The sequence below is a fragment of the Pteropus medius genome, unplaced genomic scaffold (genome assembly GCF_902729225.1).
Source record: "Pteropus medius unplaced genomic scaffold, Ma_sr-lr_union100, whole genome shotgun sequence".
In the NCBI taxonomy this organism is placed as follows: domain Eukaryota; kingdom Metazoa; phylum Chordata; class Mammalia; order Chiroptera; family Pteropodidae; genus Pteropus; species Pteropus medius.
Window position 1 is genome coordinate 2,293,616 of NW_024344434.1, and position 26,633 is coordinate 2,320,248.

At 36.1% G+C, this 26,633-nt stretch overlaps 1 protein-coding gene and 1 long non-coding RNA gene across 6 annotated transcripts in view; one reads left to right on the plus strand and one right to left on the minus strand.

Moving 5' to 3' along the window:
• INSIG2 (insulin induced gene 2) lies at positions 1-19,581 on the minus strand. 5 transcript variants are annotated; one of them, XM_039872693.1, is made up of 6 exons: positions 19,504-19,571; positions 12,341-12,743; positions 6,128-6,252; positions 3,079-3,245; positions 2,803-2,902; positions 1-1,744 (listed from the first exon to the last, which is right to left on the minus strand). In XM_039872693.1, exons 2-6 carry the CDS (start codon positions 12,582-12,584, stop codon positions 1,703-1,705), a joined length of 678 nt encoding a protein of 225 aa, XP_039728627.1. In that variant the 5' UTR covers positions 12,585-12,743; positions 19,504-19,571; the 3' UTR covers positions 1-1,702. The 5 variants fall into 5 exon arrangements, with proteins under 5 accessions (XP_039728627.1, XP_039728628.1, XP_039728624.1 ...); XM_039872690.1 differs by lacking the exon at positions 1-1,744 and adding an exon at positions 1,765-2,561 and having other exon boundaries at positions 19,504-19,558; XM_039872692.1 differs by lacking the exons at positions 1-1,744; positions 19,504-19,571 and adding exons at positions 1,765-2,561; positions 19,382-19,483.
• The window catches only part of LOC120610371 (uncharacterized), a 20,872-nt gene continuing 13,196 nt past the window's right edge, over positions 18,958-26,633 (plus strand). Inside the window, exons 1-2 of the long non-coding RNA XR_005654924.1 lie at positions 18,958-19,329; positions 22,810-22,905. This is a non-coding gene — a long non-coding RNA (uncharacterized LOC120610371). The remainder of the gene's footprint in view (positions 19,330-22,809; positions 22,906-26,633) is intronic.

The window sequence follows — 26,633 nt, forward strand, 5'->3', positions numbered from 1 at the left end:
GATGATAATTATATATTTAATTCATCTTGCTTTTAACAGCAATGCAAAGTAAACACATCATAGACCTTATAACTTATTAAAGTTATATAGTGCTTACAAAGTTGATTCTAAAAATATACCTTATTTGTTCTAAATGAATAACATTATCTGGAAGACAGAGTAATAAATTATAGTAGTATGTTTTCCACAACTGTAGTTAAGACTGTATACATATATCCAACGTGAAATCCTCTTAGGATTTTAACACTTTCAGTCTTAAAATGTAAAAGCACATTATAGTTTGGCACACAAGATCTCAGTCTGACAGCAATGGTTTTAAAATCAAAAATTTTAAAAATATCTAGTTGACATATTAAACATGGGCACACATGTACATCCATATACACAAATACATTCTCTCTCACTCAATTCAGCACACATGTACACACACAAACACACATTCAGAGTAAGCAGAAGATTTCACCCTTGTGTATCAGACAATTACCATCAATTTGAAAAATAAAAATTGGGGAAAAAAGTTAACTAAAAATATGTTCGAGCCATATTTAAATGGTTCTGGTTGTTGGATGGAGATGCACAAAATTGTTAACAAGATCAATAACATACACAATATGCCATCTCACTATATTCCTAAACAGGCTTGAAATATTCACTAATGGGTATATGAACACTTAAGAAATTATGTGCCCATCCTTTCCACAGATGGTATTCCACTGACAGTCAGTCATACAACCAAGCCCAGCTAAAGTGGTTTGCAATATAGAACCCAAGAACAGAACCTAATAAAATTAGAAACTTCATTTTGATCTGTTTGGGGTTTTTCACATGTTCCATGTGCAAAAGCTGCAGGATTCTATATTGCAAATGACAGTTAATATCACTTAACACTTTGTGGCACTGCAGAAAGTCATTTTGTATATCTAAAACATATTTATTCTAGTTAAATTCCCCAATGGTCCTTACTTTTAATTATATATACTCTTCCAGGTTTAGACTCAAAACAATTTAATGCTGATAACCTCTCCTGCTCATCCCATTTACCTCAAATAAAATCTGTCAAAACAGAAAATTACTCTTCTCTCTCCAATAACGTAGGTTTGAAAAACGTTTTATAAAAGTTTATTTTCACCATATATTAAAATATCCAAAGGTCTCTAGAACATTAAAATAGAAACTAACTACACATTAAGACACCCATAAGTCATACTGTTGTGATTAGAAAAATAAAAAGGCACGATAGTAAGCGAAAAAGAATATACCAGCTTTCCATTTGCTTTTTTTTTTTTTTTGGCTTTCCTCTTATTTTATTTCACTAAGCTTGTAAATTGTTCAAAGCATTCTTATACTCTTCATGACAGTAACAGAATATTTTGGCACATCAACATTGTGATACAATATATGGTATGTTTAAAAAATTTTTAAATTTCATCTATTAATCAACATTTTTAATGTAGTGCATATATATTTTACAGTTATTTAAGTCAAATACATAAAGGTTTGTAACTGATTTACAGGTGAAGCAATCACAGATTGCAGTAATATATGTATGTGTATATGTGTATATATATATATATATCTATATATACCAATCAAGGGGAAAACTGCATCCTGGCAATTTCATAGTCCATAGTTTCGTTGGTATAGCTACCATTTACATGCCCTTTTCATCTTGTTTTCTGTACAAAAAATATTTTTGCCTTCTTCATTCCTGATGAGATTTTTCTGCGATAACTTTACATTCATACTGAAAAATTTAAAAGGTTAAAAGGTTAACAAATTAAGGTTTATTCTGAATAGTAAATTCTCTATAAACTAAAAATTTCTAAAAATTAAGGTTTCATTAATCTACACCCACTTTATTCCCCAAAGAATCTGAGAGTTACCCAACTATTAGAATTAAATGACAAATGTGATTGGAAAAAAGAAAATTCACATTCTACAAGTGAAAGAGGCAGAGTCAAAAGCAGGAGAAAGATAGGGTTATGCATTACAAACAAATGACAATAGTATATGATTCAGATCAGTTCTAGAATATGAAAGAAGCAAAGTAGGTTTCTTCTGAGTGCTCAATAAGGTAAATCAGCAAAAGAAAGGTCATGAACTTAATGATAAGACTGATAGAATGAATTCAAATATTTTTTCAAATCACTTTACAATTTAAAGGAAAAATCTATTAGAAAAGCTTCCAGTCAAAACAACATTTTAGAAGTACAGCTATAAAAATGTACACCCACAATTCAAAATAAAGGAAACCAATGCACTTAGAATAACTGGGTGGCTAAATTATCAAAAAGAGAGCAACATAAACCACTCAATTCTCCTGCTGGTTAAAATGGTAAAAATGACAATACTTATTCATGAAACTGCTGTGGCCTCTATATGTTACTCCCTGACCCTTGCTGTGTATGACTGGGATTATCAACAATGTTCTTTCTTAACTAAAATGATTAAACATCTTGATTTGCTGGAGACAGTACTAATTTATATCTATTGTAGCAACGTCATTATTCACAGAGCCTCTTTTCACTTTTAAAATTGTTCCCTTTTGATGGAGTAGAAACCTACAAATTAAAAAAGTTAGTTTTATTAAAAAAGAGAGGATAAATCATATCAATGTATCATAACGTATTTTAGCTTTTCCATCCAGTGTTTCCTTCAACTTTTAATACGTTTGTGATTAAATTCTTCCAAGTGAATTATTTCAATGGACTTGCAGGCAGCAATCAAAGAAAGACTGCCATTTGGAGAAAACTTATCTTACATCTCAATAACAGAAAAGTGATTAAATAAGCATCAGCTTACCACTGCCAGTTGTCGACCAATGTTTCCCATCGTTATGCCTCCAGCAAAAAATATACATGGTAACCAAGAACGGACATAGAGAAAATCTGGAGATGTATATCTAGAATAACAGAAATGTTTTTAACAACCCAGAGGAAGTACAATGAAACTTATTAAGATAATGACAACAGAAATCAGTTACTCTTCAGATTAAAGTGGCTAACCCAATTTTAAAACCTCAATTCTAAATTCGGTTATCATTTATTTTAGCAAACAAGCACCAAAAAGAATACTTACTGATAAACACCATTATAGACTAGCAGTTGAGTGACCAAAGTTGCCAAGAAAGCAATTCCTACTCCAAGGCCAAAACCAGTTCTAGATCTATCAAAAGTCCACCACAATCCAATGGATAGTGCAGCCAGTGTGAGAGACAACTGTATGTTGTTATCAAAATCCACTTTCTGAGATCAGTGTTAAAGAGTCATCTTAAAACTTGTAACCAAATAATATCACCTGTTCATTTTTCTAAAATAAGAGACATTATTGTTAAGAAGGGAATTAATTGCTTTATCCTAGAATGCACTCAGTCTTTTAATACAATGTATAAAATTAGATTAAAACTATCTCTGATATTTATTAAAGATACACAGAGGGCATAATATTTCATTACTAAAGCCTACTAACCTGTAATTCCTCAAATAAAAGAAACACTCTATATGCATTTCTAATTATAAGATCAGACCTATTTTTTTGAGAAATGCTTTCTTTGCTAACAATGTAACTGGAAGCCTCAGAACACAAATTTTGCTAAAAGAACACACTTTTGCAAAAAGGAAACCATTACTTCTCAAAAGGATTGAGAATTACTCGAGAATCACACAGGAACTTGAAAATAGAAGAGTTGACAGCTATTTAACAGGGTACCACATTCGTTACATGATTTACTGACAGACACATTTTATAATAATGCAGTTTAGAAACAAGAGTACCAAGGACACAGTATCCCTTTCTATTATGTCAACTGTTCTAGTTTTAATTTGTTGAGGATAAAGCCTTGAAGTGAACATTATCTTGCAACCTGCCAAGCTATTTTGGTGTTTGAGACATTCTGGTATAGGACAGTTTGCTCAAATGATATTTTATTTCCATCACCTACTTAAACATCTATTCACAAACGTACAGCCTTTTATACTCCAAAATCTCTGGATAAAATGAAGCTTTACAAATTCAATTTTCTCATTTCTTTGCTAGAGGATTACAGTAAAGGAATTAATTTCAAGTATCATTAAAAGGGCATTAGCTATGTCCCAAAGGCCACATCTTGGCTCTATATCCAGCTCCCCAAGGAAGACTATGTATCTTGCCAAACTAACTGGCCATGCTGCAACTACAGAGAAGAGAGTACAAGTTCAAAAATGCATATGAAACCATTTCCTACTTCCTTTAACACCCTGTTGTTTACCACCTTTCCCCTTCCCTTACCCTACCAGCTGGTATCCTGAATATCCACTGTGCTTGTTTCTCAGCTGTTATGGGCCATTCCCTCAAGGTCATTCCCTGCTGAAGCTTGATTTATCAAGAAACCTATAGTTTATGGGTATGATTCCTGAACAAGCTTTTCTTATTCTTTAGTAGGCATTATACCTAAAATGCCACAAAGAAAAGCTTGTGAGCTCTGGTTTCTCTATACAATAAACATTCTTGCAAAGAGTAGACTTTGACATTAACTGGGTTCTATCTTTGCTAACTAAATTAACTTCATTAAGAGTCAAAGCAAAATAAGGAGGATTCTAGGGTTAACAGGTAAAAAAACATCAATCTTAAAAATGGTCCCGTATGATTTTAGGAAGTCTAAGTAATCTAATATTAAGTCTATGTTATAAATTTGTAAACATTCTGGATGGCCAGTACAGCTAAGATTGCTATATTTAAGTATTTCATTGAGAGAGAAAAAAGAGAGTGACCAAAGCATAAAATATAAATTAGATATATAAAGGTTTTTAAATTCCTGAAAATTTCTCGATTTAAAAATAGCTGAAATGTCTGAGATAGAAAGGCCTAACCCACCAGACAGAATTTAAATACTTGTGGGGCTTCTGGGTAGGAGACTGGAGTCAGGATCTCCGGGGAATGGTGACAGCTCTGGCACAGCCTCACTTTGTGAATGACTTAGCAAAGTACCTAATCTCTCTAGCTTTCATTCGTCTTATCTTTATAAAGAAAATGTGGAACTAGGTGATTTCTAAGTTTTCTTCTAGATATAATATCCTATGAGTCTATTTTTTTAAGCTCTCCTAACCACTAGATTTGTTAGTTATAAAATCCTAAATTTCAAAAATTTCCCTAAATTAAACATGTTGGGAAATTCTTTAATACAAAAAGAAATAGAAAAGCAAAATAATAACAGCTACTAAGGGATGTACAAATCCACAGATATCCAAGGGCCAGCACAACCAGGAACAGAAAGGCAGATGTGTTTTCAGCATCTAGGACTCTGCCTCTTTCCTTGGTTCCTCTCCCCATGCTTCTCCAAAACACCTCTGTAAAAGACACAGGAATCTACTTGCCACATGACCCACTCTCTCTCAGGCTAACTGCCAGCCCTGAATCCAGTGCAGAATTACAAGGGGAAACCCTCAGCCACACCTCCTGCTCTTCCCTGTAACAAAGACACCCACCACATCAATTCTAGAAAAGGGAAGAGTGAGCTAGCGTTGCCCAGATCCTCTTCTCCCAAGGAAAGTTGGGGGCGGGGAGAAAAAAGTAGGGAAGATGATAGGATGAAAGCCTTATGAGGGCAAAACCTTTTGTAAATTAGATATTTCTATTTATGCCACCTTTAAGAACATTTATGTGGCTTGCTGGTATTGATTAAAACCAATAAAAACAGCAAGACTTTTTTAAAAAAAATTATAAGTTATTTATATTAAAAGCAAAAAAACAACCAGCCCCTGAAACCACCACATGTCCTTACTGGCAAACCTTAAATGAAGAAATAGAAGAAAGAAATCCTTTGAAAATTTACCTGTTTCAATGTTAGATTACCAAAATTATATGTAAGCAATTTAGTAACCTAATTTAAGAAACACATGTAAATTTTTTAAGCATGCAAAGTTTCTAAGCTATATTGAAAAACAGAGATTTAAATGAAAGGCAAAATCCCATACTGAAGTAGCATCACATAGCTGCTACTATGACGTTTCAACAATAGGACACTCATTCTGTTTATGACTAAGTGGGCATATCACAATTTGACAACAGTGAAGTTGCAAGGGGCTGGTTAACTTTTGGTTTGTGGGAAGCTGCTCTGTTAATATGCATTTCATTATGGCAAAAAGGATACAGCGCTGGCATGATTTATACCAACAAAGACGGCTACGCACCGCATTACACTGGACCATTCTCTTTTGAATTTATGTGGTTCTCCTAGATGCCTGTCAATGCAGGGGTATAATAACCCAATCACAGCTGTAAAAAAAAAAGAGAGAGAGAGAGAGAAAATAAGTCATCTCCAATGCTATACTGGCTAAACTTAAGCTAAGAGTCACTAGAATCACCATAAGCATTTGAAAGATTATTTTAAGAAGCTCTTCGTCTCCTGGATCTAGCACCTTGATCTGACCCTTCCACCCTGGCCCTCTAATGAGACTCTGGGTCATATTGTCAAAGCAGGGAAACTTACAACAGAAATCTACATGTAAGACTCATCCTGTACATAGAAAAAATGGAGCAAACATGGTCTATAAAAATTATACATTTTTGGTAAAAATTTAAATTCACTGTTAAAAGATCATTTTAGTATATTTCTTACTTTTGGAAAGAACATTTTGACTGCTAACTGTATAATTAATTATGAATAACTGTATGCAAAATGTCCATGGTTGAGACTCAAAATATTTTCACCCAATTTTTAACTTAGATACTTGTCAAACCTCAACTTTTTATTCATTTAGTTGAAAAGGATTTTAAATGTTAAGTTAGACATAAAAAAGAAAAAGACCAATGAACTCAAACTTCCTATAACAAGTTATAAGGAAAATATACTTCCACCAATTAACAGGAAATAGCTAGGCAGCTTTGATTTACCAATCTTCCTAAAAACAGAATTGTTATGTTGCCATCGGTAATAAAGACACGATGTCACATCAGTTGAAAAGTATGTTTAAAAGGTCCAATGCTACTACCTATGATGTATCATGAAACTATTGTACCAAAATCTAAGTGCCTCAGAAGCCACTGCTTGGCCTCAAAATGGCTATATATACCTCACAAACGATGTGTTAAATCTCTGAGGGAAAACAGAAATCAATTAATATCAAAAAAATCACAGGCTAACAGACCAATAGAGCAGCAGGGAAAAGAGGCTGCATGACCGCCCTTCCATAGGGAGGTGAGATGTTACTATGATGTGGCATTATCTAATCCACAAAACACCTGCAAGTGCTCCTTTGAGTTAGGCTTTTGCTGAAAATAGATAGTTCACAGACCATCCAGAGATTAACAAACTTCAGTAATACAAAGCTCCAAAAACTACTAGTAAATTTAAGTTTCATATTACAGCAGATTCTCGAATAACATCATTTCGTTCACCATCATTGCTTCATTCACCGTCATTTCATTATGTTGTAGGACCTTAACTCTTGTTTAGATCAATTAGTCTATGGTAAAACTGGTTTTGTTATATATGGTTTTGCTTAATGTTGCAGAACCTATCTAGGACTTTTAAGAGAGGACTTATGGTATATTCCTATTTAAAAGGCTATGCTCTAAAATCTTGTGAGATTAACTGACAGCACTTCCAAATTTCTACAAAATTAAAGTGGCAACCAGCATGTCTAAGAGATGAAATATATCTAAATGAATATTACTGCCTTCTTTTTCCTTAAGGGGTCATGAAACTAACAGCTCATATGTCATTCTTCACTCGCTCTTGCTCTCTCTTCCCTTTGCCTGTTGCTGAGTAAAATCAACTAAGATTAGGCATTCCAAGTCAATTTTCCTCAGCAGCTGATGCCATAGGTAAAAAATTATCACACAGAGAGTACTGACGTGTGTGTGCAAAGATATAAATAAGTAAAATTGACTATATTTTTATGCATGTGATGTCAGACTAGCAAGTGAGAGACACCTGAGGAGAGAAAGCAAAAACACAAAAGGAATTTAAACTGCCATGCTGCCAACCATGGGATTTGCCAATAAAAATCAAATCCATTGAGTATGCATGGCTCTCGGCTGCTCACTGAGAGAAAGAATTCGAGGAAGCTTGTCGCTTCCCATTAAATGTCTTCTTTCTTCCCTTTACATGAAGGCATGGCAGAGTCTGATAGCAATATCTATAGCACAGTGAGGCTCCGCTGTTTAAGAGCTCAGCAGAGGTATGTCTAGGCTTCTTTTATTCTTTCTGTTAAAATCATGTCTGTGTAAAATTATATGCAAACACAGTCCTGGTTAATAGACGGTTCTCAAAATCACATATATTGGGATAAGGCATGCCTCAATTTATTGCACTTTGCAGATATTGTGTTGTTTTTTGTTTGTTTGTTTGTTTGTTTGTTTTACAAGTTGAAGGTAAGACCCTCCACCAGCAAAAAGATTACGACTCACTGAAGGCTCTGATGATGATTAACATTTTTTAGCAATATTTTTTAATTAAAGTATGTACATTGCTTTTTTAGACATAATGCTACTGCACACTTAATAGATTACAGTATAGTGTAAACATAATTTTTATATGAACTACGAAACCAAAAAATTCATGTGACTCACTTTATTGCAATATTTGTTTTATTGTGGTGGTCTGGAATCAAACCTGCAATATCTCCAAGGTATGCCTGTATATTTAAGTTATTTCCCAGCGACTAGTTACAGCCTATCAAGACTAAAAACAGAAAAGTTTGTAAAAACATCCAAGTTGTGTTACTGTGTTAGGTAGGGGTAGTACTGACAGGGTCTAGTGGGGGCCAGTCTGCTCCTGGCATGTGCTGAGGAAAGATAGGGGGCTAGGGTGTCAGGAAAGCTTCACAGAAGAGGTGATCCTTGAGGCAGGAGCATTCAGCAAGTGAGTGATGTGGAAAGGGTTTTCTAATCAAAGCAAAGCATTTGAGAAAAAGCATGGGGAACAGAAAACACCTGGTACTACCAGGAAATTGTAAGCATTAGGTAGAAAGGGAGCTCAGGGTCCAGAAAGACTCTGAAGATAAAAATAGGCAAGGGTCACATCATCGAGACTTTACCCTGCAGATACTGGGTAACCAGGAAAATAATGACAACACACTTGCACCAGATAGAGAGGCAATTGCTCTTACAGCAGTGAGTATGGAATACGTGACGGGAGGGGAGACTGGAGGGTGGTACAAAATTACAGGCAGAAAAAGAGTAGACTAAAAATTCCAAGCAGAGTGGTTGAGGGCCTGGACAAAGAAAGAGACAGAGGAAAGATGTAAAACTTGGAAACCGGACATGGGAGGTGAGAGAAGTGAGAGAGAGAGGCAGGAGTCTTGCAGGGCTCTCCAGAAATTGGGTAAATGACTGCATGGCTAAAAAGATTTTTTTTTTCCTTTTAAAATTAGACATTAGTTTTATAGATATGAACACAATCTGGTAACTTGTGATTTTTTAACTTCTCCAGTTATTTTACCCAAACAATGATAGTTGTCTTTTTTTTTTCTCCTATTTATTCTTAAGATTCCTTTGTGGCCCTCAATAATGTTCAAGAAGTTTCTAACTCCAATTAATGCACTGCACATAAGTTAACTTGAAATACCAATCATTATTATACTAAAAATAGAGAACTAAGAAAAGGAAAATGAGATCCAAAGCAATGTACCAGAATTCTCTACTAGCTGTCCCTCCAGAGGCACCAATAGCACATTTCCCAGTACTGTGTGTTACAGAGAAAGGTAGCAAATAATCAGGGCCCTTCTGTTTACATGCAGAAAGTGGTGATTGTGGAGACCCTCCAGAAGGAAGCTGCTCAGTCTATACATAGTAATTGAACAGGAAAATCAAAGGACAGTTACCAGATTTTCTGACTTAAGATTGTGAGAACCTAGAGAGCTTTGAAAACGCATACCAACACAATATAGTCAAAAAGATATGCATGTTACATAAACATACAAACTCATACACACTATCTGACATCATTTACATTTTTTTCCTTGATATTTTCCCTAAAACTAAAGCGGGGGGCGGTGAGTGGAGGGAGCAATTATGCAATAATCCATTTTCTTCTTTGGTAGCTTCCACAAATCTAATATCTTCATTCTCATCTACTAAACGCCACAACTTACTCAACAAAATCAGAGGCAGAAATAACTGGAATCTAGATTTCCCAATGCTTTTCTATTTTCTTTTGCCCAGATGCCTCACAGAATACACTGCTTTCAGAAGAAAGTTAAGCAAGAAATGTAAATGCAAACCCCCAATAAAAAAGTGTGAGGTTAAGTTTGTAAGTGTGAGAAATCCAGTAGCTAGGAAAAGGAAGGAAAGTAGGATCAAAGTGACTAACTACAGTATTAACATTTAGAATTGTCCTTCCCAAGTGTGAGTGTGGCAAAAGTGCCCACATCACAGAGACAGACACAGCACATTCCTCTCCATAATGGAGGTACAACGAAGTGAAGGAAGTGTGAGTAGCTCCCGCTTTCCCCTTCCCCAGCATATGACATTTGACCTAGCCAAACCACGCACTGGCTCTAGAACCCTGGGTTCACCGATATCCTCTCATCATCTCAGCTTCCTCAATCCCCCAAAATAAGCACAATGTCAAACATCTCACTTTCAAAGTTGCCGTACAGATTCTTGGGGTTAAAGGATGTGCCTTAGCATATTAGTCGACACTTAGTAAGTAATAGTTTCCCTCCTCTGACCTTCCTTTTATCTATTCTTAAGACATGTTCTTCTAAGTCTATAAAAGCTTCCATTGGTAGCCAGGCAACAGCTATACCATAGTAGAAAATAAACAAAGAACTAAAAAAGTAGGAAAACTTTATTTCTCTCTTTTCTGAGTTTAAACAAAAGAAAGGAAAATACATGAGGACCAGTAGATACAACTGAGAATGATGAAACATAATTTATGCTATTTTCTGTCTGCTTTGCCTCTTAGAGAATGGTAATAACCCTGCATAAACTAAGAATTATTGCCTTTACAACTACCCTTTTGATGTGAATATTGTAACAGTGAGACATCAATATGTAAACCATACTGAAATCTTACCATGACAATGTCCTCTCAACAATGCAATGGGATTCTGTAATTGTCTAGTAGGTTTCACAAGGTCCTTCTAAAACATCTCACATCTACCTCCTTACCCTTGGACCTCCTAGCTCTAGAATGAAAATCAAGTTGGATCTACAATATGTTGCAATGTATTTACGTATAGTAAGTATGAGACACCAGACATTCCAAAAAAGCAATTTTCTCCCTTAATCAGAATTCTGTTCTACCACATAATTATGGCTTCTTTCTATTACTTTATTATATAAACTATTATTAATCTATTGGTTTTGGTCATTAGAAAAAGCTAAAGACCTGATCCCGTCTGATCTCAGAAGGTAAGCAGGGTCGGGCTTAGTTAGTACTTGGATAGGAGACCACTTAGGAAGACCAGGTGCTATAGGCATAAAAAATAAAAAATAAAAATAAGTAAATAAAAAATAAGGGATTGTAAACTGACAAGGTCCTTGAAATATGTGAGGTCAACCAAGGGTTGCCTCACCTAAAAAAGAAAAAGAAAAGCTAAAGAGCTATCCATTTTTGAAAGGTTAGCATCAATAAGACATTCTGAAATGCTCCACTTTACCCACTACACAGTGTCCACCAAAAAAAGATCTAAAGTATCTAATTGGATAATAATGATTTTAAGCAAAGGGAATCTACCTTATTGATCTCTTTAAGTATTTATTATTCTTGAGGTACATCTGAAAACAAGATGCCAAGGAAAGTAGCATATATAAAAATCTAAAAAATAACATGAGGCTTTAAACTTGAATAAAACTGTTCCAACTTTCAAGTTGTTATCAACTTCAAAAACAAGACCATAACACACATATCAAACCCTTAAAACCAAACAGTGGTGATCAAAATAACTAAAAATATAAGACTTACATGAGATGGGCTTAAGGACAAAATTAAGAAGTTAAAAGCTGAATCCCTAAGAGAATCAGGTTTACATTTTTAAAGGTCATAGGTCGGATAGAAATCAGACACAAAAGAGTACACACTCTATGATTCCATTTATATTACATTCTTGGCAAAATAAACTAGTGATAGAAAGATCAGTGGAAGCCTGCGGCTGGGGGTGTGGGGCGTGGACTGCAGGAGGGCACAAGAGAATCTGTGGGTGATGGGAATGTTCTATAGCTGAATCGTAGTGTGGGTACATGACTGGATGCATTTGTCTAAACTCATCGAATTGTTCATTTAAAACAGGTATGTTTGTTGTATTTAAATTATACCTCCATAAAGTTGATTTTTTAAAAAAGTATTGCTCAGACAACATCCATACTCATTTACCCTATTTTCTCTCTAAGCATTACAGAAACAACCCACACATACCTGAAGCTGTGCCACAACACGGCGGTACCCACCATGCTGAAGAAAAGATGCTTGCAATCACATCAGGTGGAAAGAGAGTCACATTTCTCTGAATCTGAAGTAAATTTAACACTAATGCAAGAAATACTCCAATAAAAAATAGTACTATTCCTCGAATCATCAAATTCACACTCCGGCTAGTCACAGATGAGATATAGGGGCCACACTTTTTGGGCCCAGGTGACTCTGTCTCTCCTTCTGCCATGGTTTCATAAGTTCAGTAAGCCAGCAAAAAAAAAAGAAAAAGAAAAAGAAAAAGAAAAAAAATGGCTTCCCAGCTGAAAAGCCAACTGTCTATGAATCAAAGCAGATTGGTGTTTCAATAGTACAGCATCTTGTCCTAAAATAAGACCTACCAGAAATCCTGCAAGAGATAAGAAAAAAGAAATCAATGTGGGTCTAATGATCATATAATTTTCCTGATTTCAATACTAATTATTTTAAAAGGACAAATAATAAAATGACAAGCTTATATATTTATTTAAATTAGTATTTACTAAATAAGAAAAGGTTTAAAAAACATTTTATATGCATCATGTAATAACAAATAAAGTGCTACACTTACATTTACTAGGGCAGAATAAGTAACCTAAGAGACTTAAAGGTTAGAATAATACTAAGAACATTTTGTTCCACCTCAGAGAAAAGCAGAGCAGGTTATCTGAGACACTCCCACTACAATCTGGAAGATCAAAGTCCAAATTTCTGCTTCTATCTAAATCTTTATACTTTACAGAAAATAAATAAATTATATTTTACAGAAAATTAACACATTTTGACTGATAATGTTCAATTGTTCACAATAAAATGTGACTTGCTCATGAGGACAACCTCCAGAGGGGAACAAAATGATGTGTTTTAATGTTTAATGCCTATATATTTGAATTTCTGAACAAAAGTGTCTTACTAAAAGCAGGCCATCACCCACTCACCTACACATACACTAAGCTCAGAAACTAGATCTGACCTGCTCTCTCCAGGCCCACAGCTGTGTCCCACCCCTACCTTGACCAATCTGCCCATGTTGTAGTCATGGAAGCTTTTGTGAGAAAGCTGGAGTAGCAAGCAGAAGAAAGGAAGCTAAGAGTATGAAGAAAAACCTAACGGCTATATTCTAAGAAGTTTTATCTGCATAGATCCTGACTCCTAAAACCCAAAATTTTGCTAGAAAAATCACTGTAGGTATATATGTTCACTACTCTAACCAAATTGATCTTTCATTTTGTGTGTTTAAGACAGCATCTAAGGCTTTCTATGAGGTGTTCTAAACACCTGACATATGGTAACTCATATAACTCTCCCAATAACCCTAAAAGGTAAGAGCAATTATTATCTCCATTTTACAGGTGAGGCAAAAAAAGCAAAGAAAGGTTAAGTCACTTAACCAAGTTTACACCCCTAGTAGGAGGCCGAGCTAGGATTCAAATCTATCCATCTGGCTCCAAAGCCTTCATTCTAACCATGATGTTCAGCCTCCCAAACTGTCACATATTTTTCTATGTGTTTTCTATAAATACTATCATTTTTTAAATGGGACAGACTATTTTTGTAACTTTTATCCCATCCAACAATAATATATCTTGGACATCATCACAAGTCAACACATAAATGTTTCCTTCGATTCTCAAAACAGCGTATTTAAAAGTTTAGTATGACACTTCTAACAGCTACCTTATAATGATATATATAGTTTGCTTTATAGATTATAAACTTTTATATAGGTCTTATTCACTATCAAGTCTCCACCGTGCCTACATATCCAGAAAGGTGCCTGCCTAGCCCATAGTGGGAGCTCTACATATTCTCATTCGTTTAATGAAATTGGTTTAACTCAATGAAATTGGTTCAACTCAAACTACGCTGGGTTAAGCAGACCTTTGAGAAGGTAAACCTAGCGCTTAACCATCATTTAAAATATATTTCCTCTGAGTTTCTAAGTTTCGAACTACCTTACAAATGAATTTTGGAACAAAATCCACGTGTAAATAGAGGAGAGTGCTGACTTTAGATAAATAATCAGTATGAAAATAAGAATATTTCTAAGTACTAGTAACTTTCACAGCCTATCAGTTTCATGTGATAAATATAGAGGACAGGCTTTTTTCGTGAGTGTCTGCCACACTGAAAGCTCTGTAACCAACACTCAAGGGGAGGAATTCTTTCCTCAAGCTAGTCCTCACCAGCCTACTTAGTCTACAGCATAATTAAGCTCTACAGCTTAGAAGACTGGAGAAAATAGCACATATTACAGCTGATCCATTGGAAAACAGACTCTAAATACCAACTGAAAATGTCTAGAAAACATCTCCTCCTGATCTGGTCTTGCAGACTATTCCATTTTGTGGTATCCAGCATGTCACTGGTCCCTTAGTGAGGTGTTCAGTACCTACAGCATTCTTCATCATCATGATCATGACTACTGATATAGCACCCACGTATGCAGGAGGGCCTATTCCATGCCAGACATATAGTAACTCTAATCTTCAAAATAATCCTAAAGGTAGGTATGATTATCCTCATTTTATAAATGAAGATATTAAGTCAAAAAGACTTAGCAACTTGCTTATGGTCACATGAAATGCACTATTAGAACCTGAATTTTAATTTACATATGACTGATTCTCCTCCCTCTAAACCTGAGTCCCAGCCAGTCCAGCCCAACTCCTAAGATCTCTTTTGGCACATGAGTCTATAGAAGAGGATCTGATTACTGAAAAGATGAGTAGACATTAGAAAACAATCTCATCTATAATATATTCTCAAGGTATTAATGCCAGTGTTAAGTAGGCAACTGTATAATAGTACAAAGACCATGAGAATAAATGTACAAACTACTTGAAATTTTCTTTAAATGTACTAGATCAAGGAATAAAAGATGTTTTGAAGAAAAAAAATCATATGGCCAACTTATGGACTGCATTAGACCAACACTTGACTCTTCACTTCCCAAACTTCCTTTGGACATAGCAAACCCCCACTTCTGCTGTTAAAAGATACTAAAAGACAAAGAGTATGCAGTTGACCCTTGAACAACGCAGGAATTAGAGGTGCCAATGCCTGTGCAGTCAAAAAATCTGTGCATAACTTCTGACGCCCCAAAACTTAACTGAAGTCGGCCTTGGTATCTGCAAGAGATAAGTTCCAGCATTCTCCACACCCACAGATACCAAAATATGCAGATCCTCAAGTCCCTTATATAAAATGGCATACATCAATGCATATAGTCACCCCCTCCCCATCTGTGGATTCCCAACCACGGACTGAAGATACTGTTCTCAACTCAAAGTTGGTTGAAACTGTGGATGTGAAACCCATAGTACTGAGGGCCAACTGTATTTATTGAAAAAAATACATGTATAAGTGGACCCGAGCAGTCCAATTCCATGTTATTCAAGTGTCAACTATATACATTTTAAGGAACCCAAATTGCACTAGTAAATCGTTTGTTTGTGATTTTTTTTTTCCAAAAGAGAATGGCAAAGGACATTTTATTACAATACTTTTAAAAGAGCAAAATAACTTTGGTTTTAAAAGTGTTTTCAGTTGTAGTGACCCCATCTCACAATCACTCACCAGTGTTTATTGTTGAGGCACTGGCATTTTGGGCAGGACAATTCCTTGTTGCATAGAACTGACCTAACCATTGCAAAAGATTTAGCAACCCTGGCTCCTGCCCCTTAAATGCCAGTGCATGCCCCCTCCTCAATCTGAAATAGCTAAAAATGTCCCTACATATTTCCAAATACCCCCAGAGAGGCAATACCCTTCACTGAGAGCCACTGATTGCTAGAGGCTTCCCGCGTTCTTTTTCAAGTCTGTTAGAGACACTCTAAACTGTTTATTTATGTTTTCTACCATAGCTGTTTATTCAAACTTTCCTGGTAGTGCTTGTTTATAGTTTCCTACTTCACCCCAAAAGTTTTCTTTAAAAAAAAATATAATATTGTTTGATGTTTATTTAAATGAGTTTTTAAGCTAATTTTTTAAAAGTCCAAAAATCTAATTTTGTAACTACATAATAAGACAATAGTATATAATTACTGTAGACAAAAACAAAAGTTAAAATACTTCAGAATTACAGTATCCTAAAATTTAAGAAATGGAAGAGAACTGAGAGATCATCTATTCCAAAGGGTATGGGAGCCTGATACAAAACAAGAACAAAAAAGTTGTGCATATGTGCATTTTTCTGGAAAGAGAGTTCCGCAATTTATATAAAGTATTCAAAATGTCCATGATCCAAAAGAAGCTAAGAATCTGGGGATCTAAAAATTCTCTCGTTTTACTGACAAAGCAAATGAGACCCAAAGTGGTCAAGTGGAGTGACAAGATCAATCCTGTTCTATTGGATCTTGCTACCACAAACATGTAAAGTGAACTCCTGGACATGGCCAGACTCGTGAAAGGGATAAGAAATTCCAGAAGACCATTCACTTCCTACTGTGGAACAATTAAGTTCTTAAAAAAAGCATGTTGTTTACAATATTAGTCACACACCAGGGTGTGGGTTATTTTTAAGTGAAAGCTCCTGGGATAAGTATCCCCTAATTTGTTTTAAAGTTTGGGTTTCTGATTATGTATTGATATTATTTTCTTAAAACAACTGTACCTATACCTTTAAATAGTACTCTTACATAATGATAAATTCGATTTTCCAAAATTAAAAAATAATCTACATTTGAAAAATTTAGATTATGCAAGAAGTAATTTACTGATCAGAGAAGTCTCTAGCATAAAGATACCCTTTAGAGGACAATATCTCAATAGATCCTCAACAATAATGTTGTTAAGTAGGCAGGCATTTTTAATCCCCATTTTACAAAATAAAATAGGTTAAGTAACCTTCTGAGATCATAAAACTGTTAGGAGGTAGCACCAGGACTAGCACAACAAGTACTCTGACTCCAGGTCCAGACTATGGTTCATTTCACTATATTGTCTCCAGCTACAAACACCATACCAAAACAATTTAAAGACCACATAAGAAACAGTTTTTAAAGCCATGTCAATAAACTACTCTTAATACCAAAATAATGCTTTTTTCCCCAATGGCTGACAAAGAAAAAACTTCCACAGGACATGAAACATTCTACCTTGAGCCCTGACCCTCAATTTCTACAACATACATTACTGAACCAAAAGAAAAACAGTTCAAATAGTTTAGATAAATAACAAATCATCAAAACTGGAAAAAACATTATTCCAGATATAGGAATATGATTACCTGTTAATGGATTAATATTACTTTTAGATGAATAAAAGAGGGTTAGAAGTAATTTTAGACTCTGTGAATGAAAATCGAAGTTGATATTTTCCACTGAGACAATTTTAGGCAACAGGCAATTGAAAACAAATAACGCAAACAAAATCTGTAGTATCTTAAGAACCACTTGTATTTTAAAAATTGCAACAACACCTAAAGCTAAACAAGATCACTCATCTTCCAATTACTAGTAGTCACAGAAGTATGTCTGCTCCCTCAGATTACCCTGTCTCTCCAGGTGCTTAGGTCACATAGGCTACTAAATAATAAAATTAAATTAGTACCTCACATCTTTTTTATCATGCTCTATTAGAATGGCATTCTCAAAATAGAATAAGCATTAACATTAGGAAACACATACTTAAACCAATGAAAAAGTTGAACTCTCCTTAAATATAAGCATACACATGTGACTCACAGGCTATGGGCACTAAAAATTTCCAGGGAGAAAAGCATGTTTGCCTTGAAGACACTGAAACTCATCTTTCCCCTGGATATTAAAACCCAAACACGCAAACCAGTAAGCAAGCAGCATTCACTTTTAAATGTCAAATCTCAGTCCCTAAAAAGGTTACTCCATCCTTTGGGAATAATTTTGTGATAACAATGAAAACAAACTTTTAAAATTACTGAATTGCATTTTATCTTTTCCTTTTCAGCCCACCATATGTAAAAGTAATAGTTGGCAGTTTAAAAAGAATCAACCTCTTTCCCAAATGTACACAATTCACAGCTTGGTCACTTTATATCGGATGTGTACAGAGAACTCTAACAAAACACACTACTCAACATAATGTCCACAGAAAGAATGGAGAAAATAGAAAGAATACATGGCTGATTTTCTTTTTCTGTGGGACCCCTATTAATGGAAGCATCCCCTTCATTCATTTTCACAAAGTGGTGTGCTATCAAGGCCAAATCCAAAAGTTGGAAAACACAATCTAGCCACTGCCTGGCTGCCTTTATTCTTTCTGCACTCAGGACTGGAGTGTGTCTTCCCCTGCAATCTTCAGCTCCAATGCAATACTGATCAGGGCCAGTTTCAGTGACCCAGCTGTCAAGTCTATCCATTCCTTCTTAAAACATTTCTTCATCAATCCTACAAAACAGTAAGCTCTCCATAGTATATTTTCCTAGACTATTTAACACCATACTTCAATAACTTTTTCCAACACTAAATGGGCATGGATCTTCTTTTAGCACCTTTCCCCGGTACCCCATCATCTACATTGCTTTCTTTTCCCAGATTACTAATCTCCAATGACTAATTCTAAAATCCCCGTAACTCATCAACCGACTTCTAGGTCTTGACATAGTTGTCTTTGGCAAACCACACACCTACTCCAAAGGTTTCCAATTCCAATCCAAAATGCCTAAGTTCCACTCCTCAATCCAACAGCAACATATTTTTAGTGGATTCTAAACTTATTGCAATATCTACTTTTTTGGATCCATCCCCCTCCCAAGTCAGAGTTTCCCAGGCTACAAGCCTCTCAAATCCTGACAGTTCTATGCTTGACAGCTCGCCGACCTCCATCCCCATCAGATCTCCAGGGTCATTCTTCCCGCCGTCCTCCAGCTTTCTTTCCCTTCGGACACCATTTCACCGTCCGATGAGCCTCAACCTCTCCTACGACCTCTCCCCGACCCTGCTGTCCCCTTCCGGACCTCGCCGACCCTACTCCAGGTAAGCGGAGCCGCTCGCCCTTCAGGCCCCATCTGTAGTCCTGGCTCCTCACACTTGCCAGCAGGGTTCCTAGGCAGCAAAACACCAGCAGTTCTTCCTAACGGCCACTCCTTTCCTCAGGCCGCTTCCCTCAGCACCAAGTCACTGGCGCTTCGCCGGGGTACCCCAACTCACCCCCGCCTCCGCCATCTTCTGGGACCGGCCCCGCCCCCTCCGCCTTTTCCTTTTCCCCTCCCACAACTCCGTCCGAGCTCCACTGCGCCTGTGCGACTGACGCAGACGCGCTCCGACGATCGGGGCAGTAGAGCTTCCGGTTCCAACCGGCACTAGTTGGTAGGCCCGCCAGCCGGGGAAAAGGGACTTCCGGTCTGCCTGAAATTAGCCTCTGGGTATAGGCGTGGACCGTCTGGGTAGTGGGAGGATTCCGCATCAGCTGTTGTTTGCTGACCAGGCAAGTGTGGGATGTGACAAGTGCCCAGACCCTGTGGGCGGTGTGAGAGAATCGCGCATTGACACACGCACACTCTGGGAGGCGCGGCCCACACCGTGTCCCTCTCTTCCTAGCCGAACGGATAGCTCTGGAGCGCAGGCTGCCGTGTTCTCCCGCTGAGGATGCTGATTCTGTATCTTTGTGCTTTTTCGGGGCTTTACTCATGACCCTTTTTCCTTCCCTACTAAGTCATAACTTCTTTGGGGAGAAGGGCACACTTGTTATCTCTCTCATCTCCATCCCACAGCACTTTATGCGATTTTCATAGGTAACCGTTCAACTTCAACCAGGTAACATGGTTTTCGTAGGAAGAGCTTTAGAGGTTTACAGCAAAGTAGAGAAAATATAGAAACTTAATAACCTCTTATTTGTCAGAATTAGTACTCTAATATGGATGTGGTCAGATTACAGTGATATTGAGGAAAGTTTTAGATGAAATTTGAGCAAGGAGTAATTGCTTATGAGCTTTGCAAAGGAGTGTCAGTTGGTGAAATGCCTGTTTTTATTTTGTACTGGTAAACAATAAGGTGGATTTTTATGTTTCTGACTTTTTTATCGGTACATTTATTATGAAAATTGAAGAGGAAATTAAACTGCAACAAAGTGCATCTAGTATTTGTATGACCTTCCTTGTTTTCTCTAATGTTTCCTATAGCTCTTAAATTTCTCTACAGTAAAAAAAAAAAAAAAAAAAAAAAAAAAACTGAGCCGATTATACTGAATAGATGAGGATTTTTTAAAAAGGAGAGTGGGGGCGGGAAGGGTGGACTCACGTAAGAAATACACAACTACTTTATAATGTCCTAATATAAAGGCTCTCTGTAAAGCAATATGAGTCCTCTTCACCCAGCTCATATTTCCCTAACCTAGCTTTTTCAAACACTTAGAAATTGCCTTCAGGAAAATTCTCACCTAGAGAGGCATTTATTTTACTTTAAATATTTGTTGACTTACAAGGAGGGGCAAGACCTAAATGAGCAATCACGTGGCACCAGTTCCTAAGGTTCTTATATCCAATGCAGTCATTCCTGCCACCATATAAGACAATACAAAATCTTTAGAAATACGAAGAGCCGTTATCTTCTGATTAGGTTTGAAGACAATTTTCATGGAAGATGTAATCTTTCAGTAGGCATTGAGGCTAAGTAGGCAATGTGATAAAGCTGTGAATTCTGATGGGAGCTCATAGTTGGAAAAACATGAAACATTGTATCTAGACCCTGGAGTGTAGAAGAATATATAGTGAGACTTATAAGATCTGAATGTCAAGCTCATAAATTTGTATTAAATTTATGTTATTATGGCAGTATTAAAATCTCAAAATGCCAGAATATAAATTGACTAAGAACTTGGAGAAATCAAAACAATTTGGGGTTGCTTCGAAGTTGGTGTAATATGGTCAATAGACCACTCATGAGATTCTTGAAACCTAGTGCTATGACAATAAGTACAGAATCATGTCCAATAAATTCATTTTTTAGGCTTTCTTATTTGTAAAATGAGGGATTGGTCTAGACTATTTCTAAGATCCTTTTCATAAACAAAAATATCAATGATATACTAATCTATGACTTCAGAGAAAGGTTTTTTCCATGAACCTTACACGTTGTTTGGTCTTCCAACTGAATAGGCCAAAAGGTAAACTAGAAAACAAGCAAACAAAAAACTCTAGTTAGCTAATATAAACACCTACAAATGTTTATTTGCCTTGTTGAAGTGAAATATTTAGTTAGACTAACATTATTTCCCAAAGGTTGATGACTAAGCCTTTAGTAAGCTTCTAAGAATCTAGGACTTAAGCACCTTACCAAATTAAAAACATCCAGGAAAAAAAAAAAGTATGGAGATGTTCATCATCTTTGTAACACTGTCTCAATTCTAAATTTTATACCAATGTAATCATTTACTGTGTGTTTCTGCAACTAGATTGCAAGCTTGACAAGATCAGGAACCTTGTTTTGCTTTCCTCCTGAGGACCAGTGCCAAGGGCCTGGATGTGCTAGATGTTCAGGTGATAGATGTTAAGTGATTAATGGATTAATATATGATCCATCCTGTAATCCCAACAGGGCAAAATTCCTTAACTTTTTATGTCTCTTACTATATGTATCCCCACACTGAAACTAATGTATTTTTAAAACTCCACAACAAAAACAAAAACCAAATCAGTTGTCTCCAGTGTTTTGAGTTCTACTATAGTCACAAAAAGTATTTTTATGAAGCCTTCTTATATAACCAATATTTATCCTGAAGTATCATAAAGAAATTTGTCTTAGAATCTGTACTGTGTGTACTAGCCATGTATAGCTATTTAAATTAATTAAAACAAAATAAATTAAAAATTCAGTTCCTCAGTCACACTAGGCACATATCAAGCATGCAATAGCCCCACGTGTACTTTTCTATCATCACAGGAAATTTTACTGGGAAATACTGTATTAGATGATCTATATAAATTTAGCTTTCTCAAAATATTGACGAAGTAAAGAAAAAATCAAGAAATAATAGTGAAATGAAATTATTACCTACCAGCAATTTGTCCACCTAAAATTTATAAGGTCTTTTAGCATACTGGGGACAGAATTATATAATACGAAGGAGTCTAGTGGTTTTAGTTTTACTTTAGAAAAAGTTTGAGTTATAGCATTCTAAGCTTCCAGACCTGGTACCAACCTCTTCCAGAGAGATGTTTCAGTTTCAAAAACTGGTTGGTTTTCCAGCAAGGATTATGAGTAGGTGGCCTGTAGAAAGTCTATAGCATGTAATATGGGCAGCTTATAGAGAAAAACCCTGCTACTGAAAACAGAAGTATTTGTTGGAATGTATTTTAAATATCATCAAAGAGCTGAAAAAGTAAAGAGGGATAACCAGGCCAAAATCTAAAGAAAAGTAGGACTCTAGTGAAGGAAGCAGAGCAAAGAACCCACTCTTGCCCTGAAATTTTTTGCTGATTGGAAAATATTGAAATTCTATTTTGACGGACTTTTCAGACAAGAAGATAAACATAAAATTTTGGGGCCTGCTAAACTTGAGAGTGTGAGGCCTCAGCTTTTAAAGGTGGAACTCCAAGTAACAGCACCATAAAGGTAATATGAGGTAATACCACTCTACCTACAGGGGGAAAAAGCAGAGCACAGGGAAATAAAAACACAACTAAGTACCTGTGGAAATGTAGTCACAAGCTGGCCCTCAGGCAAATTTGCATTCCAAATTCACCCCACTTCACTAAATACAAAAATTTCATGTCTTTAATTTTTTTAAAACTGGTCTTAGACTGATAGAGTCCAAAATGTCTGTGAAATGAACCCTTCTAAATGTTTTATCCAGTCTTGTGCAAATGTCTAGTTCACATATAATATATCTGCAAGTTTCTTTAGTAACATTCACCTTAACCAAGTTTCCATAGCTTTTAACTTATTTGACATAAAAATAAAACTTCTCTTTTTATATTTTCGTTTCATCAAGTTATAAATTTTGTATTACATTATGTAATTATAAGGACACATAACCATCAGCAGACTCTTAGTGGACACACACCTGATTGCTAGGCATGAAGCAGCTAGCCACAGGAATGAAGCAGGCTCTACCAGGGGAGGTTTTCTATTTACCCAAGTGCAGGATCTTCTTACATCCTTTGCCAGTGCTGTGAGGTAAACAGGAGAGGCTCACAGTAAAGATTTGCCCAAGGTTTACTAGCAGTTGCTATTTCAAAATCTTTTAAATCCTGTAAAAGAAATTTTTCCTACTGTATTCATTTAACAGACTCCTAGATGATAATGGATAATTCTTGGTATATTTGTAGATAAAACTCTTATACATTTCCTTGATAATATGCCAAAAATATTCGGTATAAGTTATTTATTTTGTTACTCTCTACACTGAGGTTACCCACTATTTCATAGTAGTTAACAAATGTAGATATAAATTCATGAAATGTTTTCTGCAGATAATGACCTGATGTTAATTTTTTAAGGGATGACAAACTCTATACCACAGTCAAACAAACAGAAAAAAATGAGGGAGAGGGGAATAACAGAGGTGCTTATAAATCAATCTAGTCACAAGCAGGCAAACTAACATGAATTCTCATGGTTGCATTGCTTAAATCTGTGGTTATCAGTAAGATCTATGCTAGTTACAGGGAAAAAAAAGTGGCCAAAGAGGGGGCTGCATGGGGAACAAGCCAGGTTTGAACCTCCACAACTTTGAAAGAAGAGGGCAGTGAGAAGGGCATTCACCTTTTAGTGATGGCCTTGGTGTAACCCTTTCAGGGTGCTTTTGGGGTCTGTTAGGAAGCAGTGATGACTAAAGTCAATAAGTTGAGTGTATATAAAGTCAATGGTCCCTGTAAGGCTTGATGTGTGTCGTTAGGCAACAAATAAACTAAACAAAGTCCAAACAAGGTCACCATGGATGAGCAGGCAAATGCAGAACAACTCTAAGACAAAGTCACTGAGGTATAAAATGTTGGGGTGAGAAGACAACTGGAAAGATTATAGACTATAAACTATCTGTCAGACAGGCAATAATAGAGACCAAGAATAAAGAGGCAACACTAGCTATTATTACAAAGGCCCACACAATTTGAGATCAAAAAACATAACAAGGTGTTCTCTAAGATATTTCTTTTGCTAATTCACCACACTGTTGCTTCAGCTCTGCTATACTCATTCAGATTTAATTTTCTCTGATTTGCCAGATATATATGTATACATATATATACATGCACTCATACATACATAGATGTGTGTATATACATATGTATACACTGTGTATGTGTGTGTGTGTGTGTGTGTGTGTGTACACATTCACAAAGCAGAGGATTTCGTTTAACAGAGGACACAGATAATCAAATAGTTAAAAACTTCCCAGGAGAAATATATAAGGCTAGGTGATATAATTGACATAAAATGCACTTGTAGAAAGTCTAGGGCTTAAATTTAAATTCTTTCTGGCCTGAATAGAAACTAACAAAAGCATTTTTCATAGAAATACAGAATTATTTGAAACGATTTCAAATTTAATTTCTTTGGAACTTGAGAAGCATTGCTTTTTTTTTTTAAAACTAGGAATTAATGTTCTAATACTGATTAGAGAAAATTAAAAGAACTTAGACTTTCCAGAAGCAGATTGTAGATTTATACAATTAATTTTAGTACTGAAGTATGATAGAACCATAAAAGACATTCCACACTGAGAAATAACATGTGTGGCTCAGTGATAGCCTGGAGAGTCCTGGTGATGCTTAATATTCTCAGGGGGTTTATTAGGCGCTTTAGCTCCAGTAGTCTGTTATTTTAAACATTGATACAGTATCTTTTTCTATAGCTGAGTTTTACTTTAGGAAGCCTGGGGTAGTGGAAAAGCATGTGTGCTGTTCAAAATGAGACAGATCTGGGTTCAAGGCTCTGCTCTCTATTAACCAGCTGGGGATTCTGGGGCAAGTTACTTGACTAATGTGATCCTCTATTTCCTCATTATAAAGTACTTCTTATTGTAAGGAATACATCTGATACAGTCATAAAAGGTTAGTGTTTCGTGAGTATTATTAAATCACATTGATGTTCTTCTTGACAAATGACTTTCCCATTTTTGTTTAATGCATCCAGGATTGGGAATTCCTCACCTCTTGGAGTAACTACTTTCATCTTTGCACAGCTCCAGTTATGAGAAAGGTTTTTGTAGTGTTCAGCTGTACTCAACTTCTTTCTGGGACCCACCCTTTGACTGCATTCCATGTGACCACCTTTCAGTTCTTCAATCCTCTTCCCACTCCACACTCACCGCAGATTCTTGTGCTAGCTAAATATACCCAGTTTCTTTAGTCATTTTCTATATGACAGGTTCTCCATCCCCTTACCATAATTGTTGTTTTCTTCTGGACATACTTTAGTCTGTCAATATCCCCTCCATAGGGTCACTTCCAGAGCAAACATCAGAGCAGTATCATTGCGTCCCTTGTTCTGGAAGCTTCTTTAACACAACGTGCCATCACAGTAGCATTTTTGGCAGCTATATCCCACTATTAAGTTGTATTGAGTCGTTAAATTTAAACAACGCTTAAATCCTTTCCATTTGCACAAACCACATTTTTCTCTATCCTGTTCTTTTGTAGTTATGGGTAGAATTTGGGGTGTTTGGATTTTTCCATGTTTTCCATTGAGGCTGAGGGGTGGATGCCTAAACAAAAGTGTTTATGGTTTTCCTGTTGAATTTCTTCTTAAACCAGGTCCATAGTTACTACCTATCAAGATCTTTTTGGTAAAAATCCTACCGTTCAACATAATGATGAGCCCTCTCAGCTTTGTGCTGCCTGCAGCCTGCAACAGCAGGCCATCAAAATCCTATTCCAAGTCCTTAATTAACATTTTGGGTAGTACAGTGCCAAGCACAGAGGCCTGTGGTGGGCTCTAAAGATAGCCTTGCCTTTTGGTTGGCATAAATCCATTCATCAGAAACAACTCTTTGCTTACTATATACCAGCTCATATTCAGAGTAATGTGATCAGAGATTGATACATTCATATAGGAATTCAAGCTAACCACTTCATCTTCGCTAACTTATGCTGACTTCTTCGCTGGGGGCTTGCAAATCATGTCTTTAGTGATTTGTTTTAGAACATTTCCCAGATATTAAGCCCATCTCCTAGAGTTTACAGGATTTACCTTTGTTTTAAGAATAAGACATTCGTTCATTACAGTCTTCCCTAATTCTTAAGATTCCTCAAAATTTATTGACAGGAGTTCCTTTATTTTACCTTAAAATTCTTTCAGTGTTCAAGAAACGTACCTCATCTAGGTCATGAGACTTATGT

Coding starts and splice junctions, on each gene's coding strand:
- INSIG2 (XM_039872690.1), bottom strand. CDS start 12,584: ATGGCAGAAGGAGAGACAGAGTCACCTGGGCCCAAAAAGTGTGGCCCC. Junction 2,903..3,078: donor GTCTATAATGGTGTTTATCA/GTAAGTATTCTT, acceptor CTGTTATTCTAG/ATATACATCTCCAGATTTTC. Junction 2,562..2,802: donor TTGGTCGACAACTGGCAGTG/GTAAGCTGATGC, acceptor TTTAATTTGTAG/GTTTCTACTCCATCAAAAGG.